The following is an 11,067-nucleotide window of genomic DNA, read 5'->3' on the forward strand; positions in this document are numbered from 1 at the left end:
TTACCCTTACCCTTACCCTTACCCTTACCCTTACCCCACCCTTACCCTTACCCTTACCCTTACCCTTACCCTTACCCTGTGGCAACCCGGGGCTATGCCCTGTGGCAACCCGGGGCTATGCCCTGTGGCAACCCGGGGCTATGCCCTGTGGCAACCCGGGGCTATGCCCTGTGGCAACCCGGGGCTATGCCCTGTGGCAACCCGGGGCTATGCCCTGTGGCAACCCGGGGCTATGCCCTGTGGCAACCCGGGGCTATGCCCTGTGGCAACCCGGGGCTATGCCCTGTGGCAACCCGGGGCTATGCCCTGTGGCAACCCGGGGCTATGCCCTGTGGCAACCCGGGGCTATGCCCTGTGGCAACCCGGGGCTATGCCCTGTGGCAACCCGGGGCTATGCCCTGTGGCAACCCGGGGCTATGCCCTGTGGCAACCCGGGGCTATGCCCTGTGGCAACCCGGGGCTATGCCCTGTGGCAACCCGGGGCTATGCCCTGTGGCAACCCGCATATTAATCATCAGGTAAACCTGACGATTAATATGCGGGTTGCAGATAAATTGGAGTGTAATAACTATCTTTAAATTCTGTAATTGAAATCTTGAATAATTGATTGAAAGTATATAACAATATTTTTTAGTTTTGCATTTTGTCCAAACATTTTTGGCAAGATAAATCTTGAGAATTAAGATGGGAGTTGCTTTAAATTGCTATAAAAAGCTGTTTTAAATCTTATAATTTCGATTCTTTATGAATTGATAAAAGTTTAAAAAATATTATAAATTAATTTTGCATTATGGGCAGGAGTTTTTATCTATGAAAACTGCTATGAAGAATAATCTTTTTACTATATTTGATAGAATTGATTATCTAGTTTTTAAAACAAAAACTTTTATTTACAGAGATCGAATTTTGTTAAATTACATGTGATTTTATATCGATTATTCTAGAAACTACAGTATTACTCTAAAAATTAACCAAATTACTAATCGAATAAATGATTCTATTATTGATTCAAATATTGCTTGATTTATTTATTCATTAATTCATTGATTTAATGTATTCTATTCTTTCAATTACCAGTATTAATATATTTATAAAGTTTTAATCACTCCGGGGACTCGTACGTCTAAAAAAATGATTTAAACCCCTATCTCACACATTGTTGGCATGTTTTTTTATAAAAATAATTGAAAAAAAGCACCTATATTTGGTAAAACGTAGTAGGTACTTTTGAACCCCAAGCAAGATTCTCATCCTCACTGAAAAACAAAAAAAATTTGGCAGTTGTGTGGTCACCCACAATTTTTTTTTAATTTTTTTTTTTAATTTTTTTTAATTTTTTTTTTTTTTTAATTGTTACCTGTATACAGAATATATTATATTATTCTAGTTATGATTTTTTTTTTAAAAGATGGAAAAACTATATGTTTAAGTTTAAGTTGGAGCAACCAGAGTCTACCAAAGAAAATGATAACAAGAAGTGTATATTCAATGATGAGGAAATTGAAATAATAAATTATGGCTTAAATATTTTGTTCGAGAGTACCGAGTTGAAAATGAAAATAATTATATTAGTAGTATTAGTAGTAGTAGTAGTGGTAGTAGTAGTAGTAGTATTAGTAATAGTAATAGTTCAGTTTCTAAAATAAATACATACCTGTAAGAGATGCTCGTTACCAATTACAGCATACAACTACAGATATATGATATAGGACTAATTTATATTTAAGTTATAGATCAACTAGATCTAGATAGATCTACCAACTGCAACAACAAGTATATAAATAAACTGCACGATTGCAAACGTTCATTATTCATTTTCTTATCACTTAAATATAACCTTAGTCTTAAACTTTTTTTTTATATTTATAACAACACTTTTAAATTAAATTTTAATTGAAATTAATCTTTATTTTTAAAACAACAACCAATCAACAAGTGATTTTGAAAAATCACCCCACTGTTCTTAAATTGAAAAGATTTTCATTAGGAATTTGACTTTGTCCGAATGACAAAATTTTGTTTTTGCCATATTTAGTAATTTTTGTATGAAAAGAATTAACTTAGAACCTGCTATTCCATTCATCAAACCACACTACTACGAAATCAGCAACAAGAAGAGAAATAGATTATACCCTATGAATATAAACGAAGAGCAAGAACAAATCAGAATTAGAGAATTACGTATCGAAGATTTAGAAAAATCAGAATCAAAATCAATATCAGAATCACTATCCGACATACAATCAGAAGAACAACTATCAGACACTCAATCAGAACAATTATTTAATTCAGATTCAGATTACCAATCAACAGACGAATTTGATAACGACAATCCAACAATGGACGCAATCAGAACAAAACAATCAGTCCTCACATTGCTCAACCAAATCAGATGGAAAGCTGGAGACAACATTGAAGCATGGAAATCAAAAGCCATGTTTATTCTCTCATCTTTACCAGAAGGACAAGATTATTCGAACTACCTACAATTCGCGCTAGATGAAACCGTTCTTAATTGGTATGCCGGACTTGCAGAGAAACCAGCAACACTCGATGATCTCTCGATGAGACTTGCCGACCACTATGGTATTGCCGCCATTGACGAAACCAACAAAGCCAAACTAAGGAAACTTAAGCTAACACCTGGAAAGATCGATGAATACAACCAAGAATTCAACCACCTCGCGTACCTTCTGAATAACGACTCAGAAAGAACCAAGATCGAAGCATACCAAAGAGGACTCGACGAAAGACTTGTGTTCCAACTTGACATCCTCAATCCAAGCACACTATCCACTTGCCAGAAGGAAGCCACCAGACTCGAATCCAAAGGCCAATATCTAACTGTTTCCAAGACCAACGCCAACACTACCAGCTCAACCACGTTCCAGTCAAAGAAACCTAACAGCTTTCGCCAAGCACCAAAGAAATACGAAGAATCCAAATATTACAAGTCAACATGGACCACCCAAGAAAAACAAGAAGCAATTCGCTCCGGCGTTTGTTTCAAATGTGGTGAGAAAGGCCACAACTCCAAAGCCTGCACAAATAAGTAAGACTTTGACCACCGTCATAGTCAACAATGTTAAAGTTCTGGACACTGACTCTAACATTGACCAAGCTGATGCTGTTAAAACCAAAGTGTCCAACCAACCAGTTCATTCCGATGAAAGAACCACTGCCGATGCCGATACCGAAACTATAACCGATGTTAATTCCGAGACCGAGACCGATGTCGCCAACACCATGACCGATGCCATGACCGATACCATAACCGATGTTACCACAGCCACGACCGATGTCACCACAGCCACGACCGATGTCACCAATACCATGACCGATGTTACTGCCGATGCCACAACGAATAACGAACCAGCCGATGCCACAATTGACCACGAATTGGACGATGAAAAACCAACCAAAAAACCTACGAAAGCCAGCAAGAAGCGAAGCAATATTGAAATACCCAAAGAACTACTGGAGAACAACATAATGCCATTCTCGCTCGAAGATAAAGAATTCATGTGCTTAGTAGATACCGGTTCCACTCATAATATTATTGACCCATCCATAGTGCAAAACCTTCCACTCATTCCAAGATCAACAATAATATATTCACCAGTGTTAAACCAATCAATTGAATCCAAAAGTATTGTAAAAATTCAAATCGCCATGAATCACAAACAACCAATCAACCTAGAATGCATTATATCTCCAATCCACTCCGACTACCAACTAATCCTAACAGATGAACCACAGTAAAAACTAAAACCATATTTTTTGAACATTTTTTTTTGAGTTTTTGCATAAAAAATATCTTGATCAAAAAAGGAAATGTACCCCAATAAACACAGCGTGAACGAGCTTTAATAGAAAGAATGCAAATTTTACAAAATCATCTTAAAAACTATAAAAGCAGCAACAACTGAATTCATTTGTTTCATTTCAACAAGTCAAATACACGAGGTATATTATTTATGTTTTTTCAAATATAGTTAATTTATATTTGTAAATCATTTATTTTTTTTTATTTTTTTTATTTGTAAATCATTTATTTTTTTTTAATTTTTTTATTTTTAAAAAAAAAATTTTTGATCAAAAATATCTTTTTTTAATCAATATTTTAACCTACCACCCACACCGGATTTCACCAAAAAATTTTCTTTCACATCACCAACTAAACCATCTACTCTATCAAACTCTCATGAATCTCTTTTGGAATCATTTTTCAACAACAATGATAGTTCCAATGATTTCAATCATGATATGGAATCAAATTATCCATATCATGATTCCTTTTCACATTTGGAATTGGAACAGCACCCACTTTTTGATGAAAACTCTATCAATTCAAATTCACAAATGAAATTGGAAATGGATCTTATGGAACACATTGGTCAACATTCATTAGACACAGCTGTGGAGTCTCCATCTTTATCAAATTGTCAAGAACCATTGGATTCATATGATAGCAATCTAAAAAGGAAAGTCATTAAATGTAGACCGCAATTTCTCACACCAATCAAAAAGAAAATGCGAGTGGAGGGTCTAACATCTATTGAAGGACACGTTAACACTTGGCATGTGGGGACTGTCTTGAGTATTGATGAACAATCAAAAACCGCAGATATCCAATACGAAGATGGCAATGAAATCGAAACGTTGGAATTCGATAAGCTCAAGCCCTACTACAAAGAAAAAAGAACGATTGAAGATTTGGAAAAGAATAGTTTGATTATCTTCAAACTTGGAACCAACTACTTCAATGGTCGGTTTGTTCGAAAATTGAGAAATGTGTACCAGGTGCATTCTAAGTATCTTAGAGCTTGTTTTTATGTCAAACCAAAGCATTGTAAATATTATTACACATTTGGTAATACAAACCAGAAAATTTAAAATAAAATTAATAAAAAAAATATTTTTTTTTGACCTTATTAATAATTTTTTTTTATTTTTATTTCTGTGTTCCCTCGTTGTTGATAGATCGTTTAACCTTTACTATTTAAAATAATAAATAAATAGATGCTGTTCTTGTTGTTCTTGTTGTTATTCATGTTGTTGTTCTTGTTGGACTTTTTGCTGTAGTTGTTCTTGTTGTTGTTCTTCACTATATCGACACCATCTATTTTTTTTTTTTTTTGTTAGTTCACATTCTAAACATCAATTAAATATACACTGGAATGACATACTATTTGATATTCATGTTGTTGTTCTTGTTGTTGTGGCATGTTTATTTTAATCTTGTAACTATTTGTTGTAAATTGCTTTGATATTCTATTTACTTTTGTGCACAGAGATACTCTATTTCTTTATCGATATTTTAATTAATTACATTTAATCGTTTTTTATTTCTAATAAACTAAACATCTTACCAATTCCATATAATTGTTAACAGGCAAACTATTAATAACTATTGGTTGTGTTCTACTATTTCTTATCTCATTATTGTTATTTGATCAGATATGTTGTCGATGATGATAATAATAAATCACAGTTTTTATTAATAAAAATAAACAAACTTATATTAAACAATTATTTAATTTGATTATAATAAAATAGTTAATAAATAAATAAATAATTAAATAATTATAACTTGTGAATGATGTGATTGTGATATCACTGTAGAAAAGTATCGATCTGCTAACTAACAAAAGATGATGGTTTACTTATAGCAGTAACATGAACCCAAACAAAGTTAACTCTACATATGTAGTGCACTACATGTGATATAAAAAGAAGAACTATTTAAAAATAAATAATGGAAAATAATGATTCAACAAATGATCGTAAAAAAATGTTGCTTATTTTATTAATTTTATTAAATTTTTTTAATCTTAATTATATCTATGCTCAGAATTAAACAATAATGAATAGTAATATTAATAATAATAATAATAATAATAATAATAATAATAATAATAATAATAATAATAATAATAATAATAATAATAATGCTAATTTACTTATAATCAATGGAATACTATTATTAGATACAAAATCAAAAAGAAAATATACTGAAATGGATTATAGTACAGTTGATGACCCAGAATTGGATGAAATTTATAATAAATATTTTCAAGTTACAACTAAATCAATAGAGAATAATTATAAATATATCTACCCAACTAAAGACACAGTAGCAGTTAGTAGGACAGTATATGTTAAAAATAAAATAATCAAAAAAGAGATATACTTGAATATATCACAAGAACAAAGAAATGGAATGCCAGGGATTCATCAATATTATTTAAATTGTGTTAGAAGTCATTATTTCAATTGTAAGTATTACAATTTGAAATGATCTTGTGCTTAAGTTCGTAGATTTGTTAACAAATATATATAGATACATCTATTAAAGAAATAGAGAGACTATTTAATCCACATTTCGGAGACGATGAAGATAACTATGATAAAATCACATATGCCAAAATGGAAACCATTAGTGAGAGTTATTATCGCATGGTATGTTGAACACAAAGATTTAGAAAGATTGAGATGTTTGCTTGCTAACATAGACTTAATATTTAGAAATTACCGATATCAATTATTAAAGAATCAACTGTAAATGGTATCGGTAAGATATTTTATTTAGATATCGTAAATTTAATACAAACTGTACTTTCCGATCAAGAACATTTCGAAACGTTTGGATTGAACTCATCTTACAATTTTATTATGATCCACGTCTTTTCAGACTCATTTCAATTTAATAAATCCAAGTCTGCTTTGGGAGTTTACATTAATTTAGACTCACCAAATTTAATACAATCTAAAAAAGAATTATATCGGTATGGGATAATTACATATATATATGTAGTGTGTAAATTTAATTAATTATTTTTGTTATTTTAATATTTTCTTAGATTTGCTATCTCTGTAATTATTAAAGGAGTTAGAAAGAAAATAAAAAACCAAGACATGGTAGTTCTTTGTATTAATGAGATATTCAAAGATTTAATTTCTCATGTAATTTTAAATACACCCATTATTTGTAATAAAAATATAAAAATATTTTTAAATATTGGTGTAATTACAGGCGATAATCCAGGTGTCCACGATGCTATCGGCATGAAATCACCTACACAGGCAAATGCTTGCAGAAGAGCGGAATGCAAATATAAATGCAGATGTCAAGTTTTAGAGGAACCTGTATCAGTTGAAAGCAATATAAATGGATTTGAGGTGGAATACAAAACATACGTCAACAGTACAGTTAAAACAAACATACAAGCATTACGTTTATCAAATGATAAACGAGAATCATATGGTTTGTTACAAAATAATTGTAAATATATATCAAATACATCATGTGAATGCATTATTTTAAGGAAATATTAATTAATAATTAATCATCTAGCATCTATTTTTCTAAATAAAAAGATCAATATGTTTCTGCAGAGTGCTATCGATCCTCTTCATTTGTTATATCTTGGTATAAACAAAAGACATGTTACCGAGTATGTATAACATGTATATTAATCATATGAATGCAATTTAATTAATACTCTCTTTAGACTTTTATCTTTGTTGAATAAAGGGCAGAGGGAACAATTGGATATGGTGTTCCGTAGTCATCCACCAGCCTACGGAGTCAGAATTAAAGATTTTGTATATGTACACAAATCATTTAGGGGATACGAGCACAAATCATTGGTGCTTTCCCTATCAAGAGGAATATTATTGGCTTTACCAAAAATCATTCCAAAATATAGCTCTATTGATAAACTGAATTTATTTTTGGTATTTATATAATAAAATTATTTAATTAATAAAATATATAAACACTAACAATTATAATTTATATGATTAGGAATTGATTAATGTTATAATATTGTTTGAGAAACTCTGTTGTTTTATGAACTATTCAGATCTTAAGATACAAGCAGATATTGATCAAGTAGGTACTATGATAAAAGATCATCAGCAACAATATTTTAGATGGTATGTTAAATATAAAGACTCTGGATACTCAAAAAAAAAAAAAAGTATGTTTATAATTAAAATTAAGAGAAATGATTCACTGGTTTTATATCACAAAGGAATATTAATTATAATCGTTTAAATCAGTGAAAGAGACTAAAGAAACTGAAGAGGTGGTTGTTATGGACGAAGATGAAGATGTTGATGACGTTTGTTTTGATGAAGACGACGAAGATGAAGATGATGCTAATGAAAATTTAGAAATAGATTTTCCACACGGTAAAGTTTTCCCCAACTTCCACCTTCTAACCCATCTGTATGAAGATATACAACTATTTAGTCATCCAACTAAGGACAGTATTATAAATGTAGATGTGATGGAGCAAATACACCAGTGTATGCAAGAAAAAGAAGGTGTATGGTTTTATAATAACTGTGAAAATTAAAAATTAGATACTAACTTTAAAAATTTAAAGAATACATCCAATGGTAAAAATCGAAGTAAATTCTTTTTACTATTTATGTTAAAACGTTATAGTTTTTTGTTAAGCGGTACATCCAACTTGTGGAAATATGATCGTAGTGACATTTTTGTTCATCATTATAAATCTGTAATATCGAACAAATCTTTATCCAAAGAATTAAGTGAATTCCCAATTCAGATACAGGCTCTATTTACATACTATTCAAATGGTAAACTGATCACCTCTATTACAAAAGGAAAGTCAATTCATATCAATGGTGACCAAGTATTGAAAGGTGTTAAAGTATATGGTATACCTCAACATAAACCAAACTCCAATAGACACCCAAATGGTCACCATTGTGCTTACACGTGCACTACCATAAGGAGGAATGCAAATGATGTTCAAACAATTATTGTTTATTGTAACATAGTTAGCATATGGATAGTAAAGTATTTTGGTGAGAAAGAGCAAGTTTTCTTAGAGGTATGTCTTAATTAATTGTGAAATCCAACAAATTTGTAATTTGTATAAAATGTAACTAACAACAAATCTGTATAATATACTTTGTAATAGGTTAAAAACCATAGAGAAGTAGAGGATTTAAATTCTAATATAATGAAAACTAGAAATATACGCTTACACAACAATCTATTTAAAAACCTATCGCAACAAGAGATCCAACAAAACAGTTCTTCATACATCGACAAGATAGTTGATTTAACAAACAAGAATATGAAGTTTTATCAACAAACTGACCAGACAGTTTTTATAAGTGCACAACAACTCCGCAACAAGATCGAATTATGGAATGACATTTTATTGGGATATGGAAAGGATTATTTTTTTATTATTGATAACAATGCAAAAAAAGAAATAAACTAAAATCGACTTTGGTATCATTTACACGGTACTTAAATATTAAAATTTATAAATTTTTTTTTTACAATTAAATTCCAATTGGTTTCGATTAATTTAATTGAATTAAAGTTTGAATTATGATCTTTTTAAATATATAAACACTGTGAATAAATAAATATATTAATATCTAACTAGTATGATGGTGTCAAAAAATTGTGTTTTTATTATAATTATTTTATTAAAATCTTCTTACAAGAGATATATAGTGATCGTAGTCGATACGCGCGACGGTAATGATCCTTGGAGTCACGCGCAGGACTAACCAACTCCTGGTGAATGTCAGCGATGTTGTCGGTGGACATACGCGTCATGAATAAGAAACAAAGATTTCATTTTAATAACGTGTATGTTGGTATGGATGGAATGTAAATTGTCTATTTGGTAATCTAGGTGTTGTTACAATTGTCGAACCTCCCACTCCATGATAGTTCTCTTGTGAAGACTGAGATGAATCGAAATCATCTGTTGTACCTGGTGATTGTTGAATTAGAGCTGTATTATTAGAGTTGTTGACTGGTACAGTACCAATGCTATTATATTGAGGGTGCTGGGATTGAAGTTGCCCAGCTATGTATAAACTATTATTGGTCGTGTAAACAGAGTGGTCAACTAATCTAAATGTATTTGGATCAAATTGATTAGAATACATTGGTTGTGAGTATAACGTATTTCCATTGTTAGCAGGAAGTTGGTAAAGCTCATTGACACCAATAGGATGATGGACCTGAACGACAGCAGACCGAGGAGATTGATCGAAAGTAGGCTGAGGAGATTGAGGGAAAGCAGGCTGAGGAGATTGAGTCAAAGCAGGCTGAGGAGATTGAGGGAAAGCAGGCTGAGGAGATTGAGTCAAAGCAGGCTGAAGAACTTGAACGACAGCAGGCTGAAGAGTTTGAGCAACAGCACGTACATGTTGACGCTGAGGTACGGCCGGGGGATTCACTGTGTTTTTTTTTGAAAATAATATATATTTCAAAAATCGTGCAATGTTCGAATACAATCCTAAATACTCTAATAAAAATCAATTTATCAGATGGTAAGATATTATATAAAAATCAACAAGTGAATTCAAAAATTATCTACATAAATACATGTATAGCATTGATCTTACCTTGTCTATTAGCTTCATCTTCATTTCCATTAAATTTATCCGCACTTTGATAGTGACAATAAAATTTTGATATTTCATTCTTCAGCTCTAGTGTGCTTAATTCGTGAGGTTCTGTTGCTCTACCATTCTTTATTAACAATGCTCTTTTATCCTCTTCTATAATTAGGTGAGTTAATTAGTTTAAAATTTATTTATTATTGTAGAATACATATTTACTATTATAATGATAGTGAGCAGGTTGTAATACTGACTCTACTATTTTCGAAGTGTATAAATATTTGCCTTTTTCGATGAAAGCTTTACGAAAAATTCGAAAGATAAAAACAAACTCATGGTCTTGCATTCCATTTTCTAATCTATTTACTGCTGGGGTCTGTATAATCTTGGTATCTACATTCTGTTTGAATTCAGAGGTTGCAACTCTCTTGGTTTTGTCCATAATCACTTTAATGAGTGAATTGTTAATTGATAGCACCCCCATTTTGGATAAATGGGTTTGATAATCAGATAATTTCACTTTTCTCTCATTAGAAATATGACTAACACTAAAACGTAGTTGAGAAGTTTTATTAATTTTTTTAATTGTTTTTACACAATCTTTTAGAGAAAAATAGTTCTCCAAACTAAATATTGCTACTTGGTTGATATTTT

The 11,067-nt window shown here is 31.3% G+C and overlaps 5 protein-coding genes across 5 annotated transcripts; 3 read left to right on the plus strand and 2 right to left on the minus strand.

The window, feature by feature from the left end:
• Positions 1 to 518: 518 nt before the first annotated feature.
• On the plus strand, positions 519 to 3,999 carry PPL_03491 (retropepsin-like aspartic protease; the record flags this gene model as incomplete). Its single annotated transcript, XM_020574454.1, has 6 exons — positions 519 to 559; positions 1,409 to 1,477; positions 1,573 to 1,656; positions 2,036 to 3,015; positions 3,092 to 3,758; positions 3,996 to 3,999. Coding segments are annotated over 6 exons (1,845 nt in total), but the record flags the coding sequence as incomplete, so codon positions are not given.
• A 267-nt stretch (positions 4,000 to 4,266) lies between these two features.
• On the plus strand, positions 4,267 to 4,896 carry PPL_03492 (uncharacterized protein; the record flags this gene model as incomplete). Its single annotated transcript, XM_020574455.1, has 2 exons — positions 4,267 to 4,772; positions 4,824 to 4,896. 2 exons carry the CDS (start codon positions 4,267 to 4,269, stop codon positions 4,894 to 4,896), a joined length of 579 nt encoding a protein of 192 aa, XP_020435618.1.
• Positions 4,897 to 4,954: 58 nt separating this feature from the next.
• On the minus strand, positions 4,955 to 5,228 carry PPL_03493 (uncharacterized protein; the record flags this gene model as incomplete). The annotated part of the gene is made up of 2 exons (XM_020574456.1): positions 4,955 to 4,998; positions 5,177 to 5,228. The coding sequence occupies 2 exons, from the start codon at positions 5,226 to 5,228 to the stop codon at positions 4,955 to 4,957; spliced, it is 96 nt and encodes a 31-aa protein (XP_020435619.1).
• A 638-nt stretch (positions 5,229 to 5,866) lies between these two features.
• On the plus strand, positions 5,867 to 9,269 carry PPL_03494 (uncharacterized protein; the record flags this gene model as incomplete). Its single annotated transcript, XM_020574457.1, has 10 exons — positions 5,867 to 6,278; positions 6,344 to 6,448; positions 6,554 to 6,788; positions 6,864 to 7,285; positions 7,381 to 7,470; positions 7,538 to 7,608; positions 7,811 to 7,985; positions 8,068 to 8,199; positions 8,374 to 8,870; positions 8,961 to 9,269. 10 exons carry the CDS (start codon positions 5,867 to 5,869, stop codon positions 9,267 to 9,269), a joined length of 2,448 nt encoding a protein of 815 aa, XP_020435620.1.
• Positions 9,270 to 9,639: 370 nt separating this feature from the next.
• On the minus strand, positions 9,640 to 10,764 carry PPL_03495 (uncharacterized protein; the record flags this gene model as incomplete). The annotated part of the gene is made up of 4 exons (XM_020574458.1): positions 9,640 to 10,316; positions 10,417 to 10,572; positions 10,633 to 10,713; positions 10,746 to 10,764. The coding sequence occupies 4 exons, from the start codon at positions 10,762 to 10,764 to the stop codon at positions 9,640 to 9,642; spliced, it is 933 nt and encodes a 310-aa protein (XP_020435621.1).
• Positions 10,765 to 11,067: the final 303 nt, after the last annotated feature.

This window comes from Heterostelium album, assembly GCF_000004825.1.
Source record: "Heterostelium album PN500 unplaced genomic scaffold PPL_contig3, whole genome shotgun sequence".
Classification (NCBI taxonomy): Eukaryota; Evosea; class Eumycetozoa; order Acytosteliales; family Acytosteliaceae; genus Heterostelium; species Heterostelium album.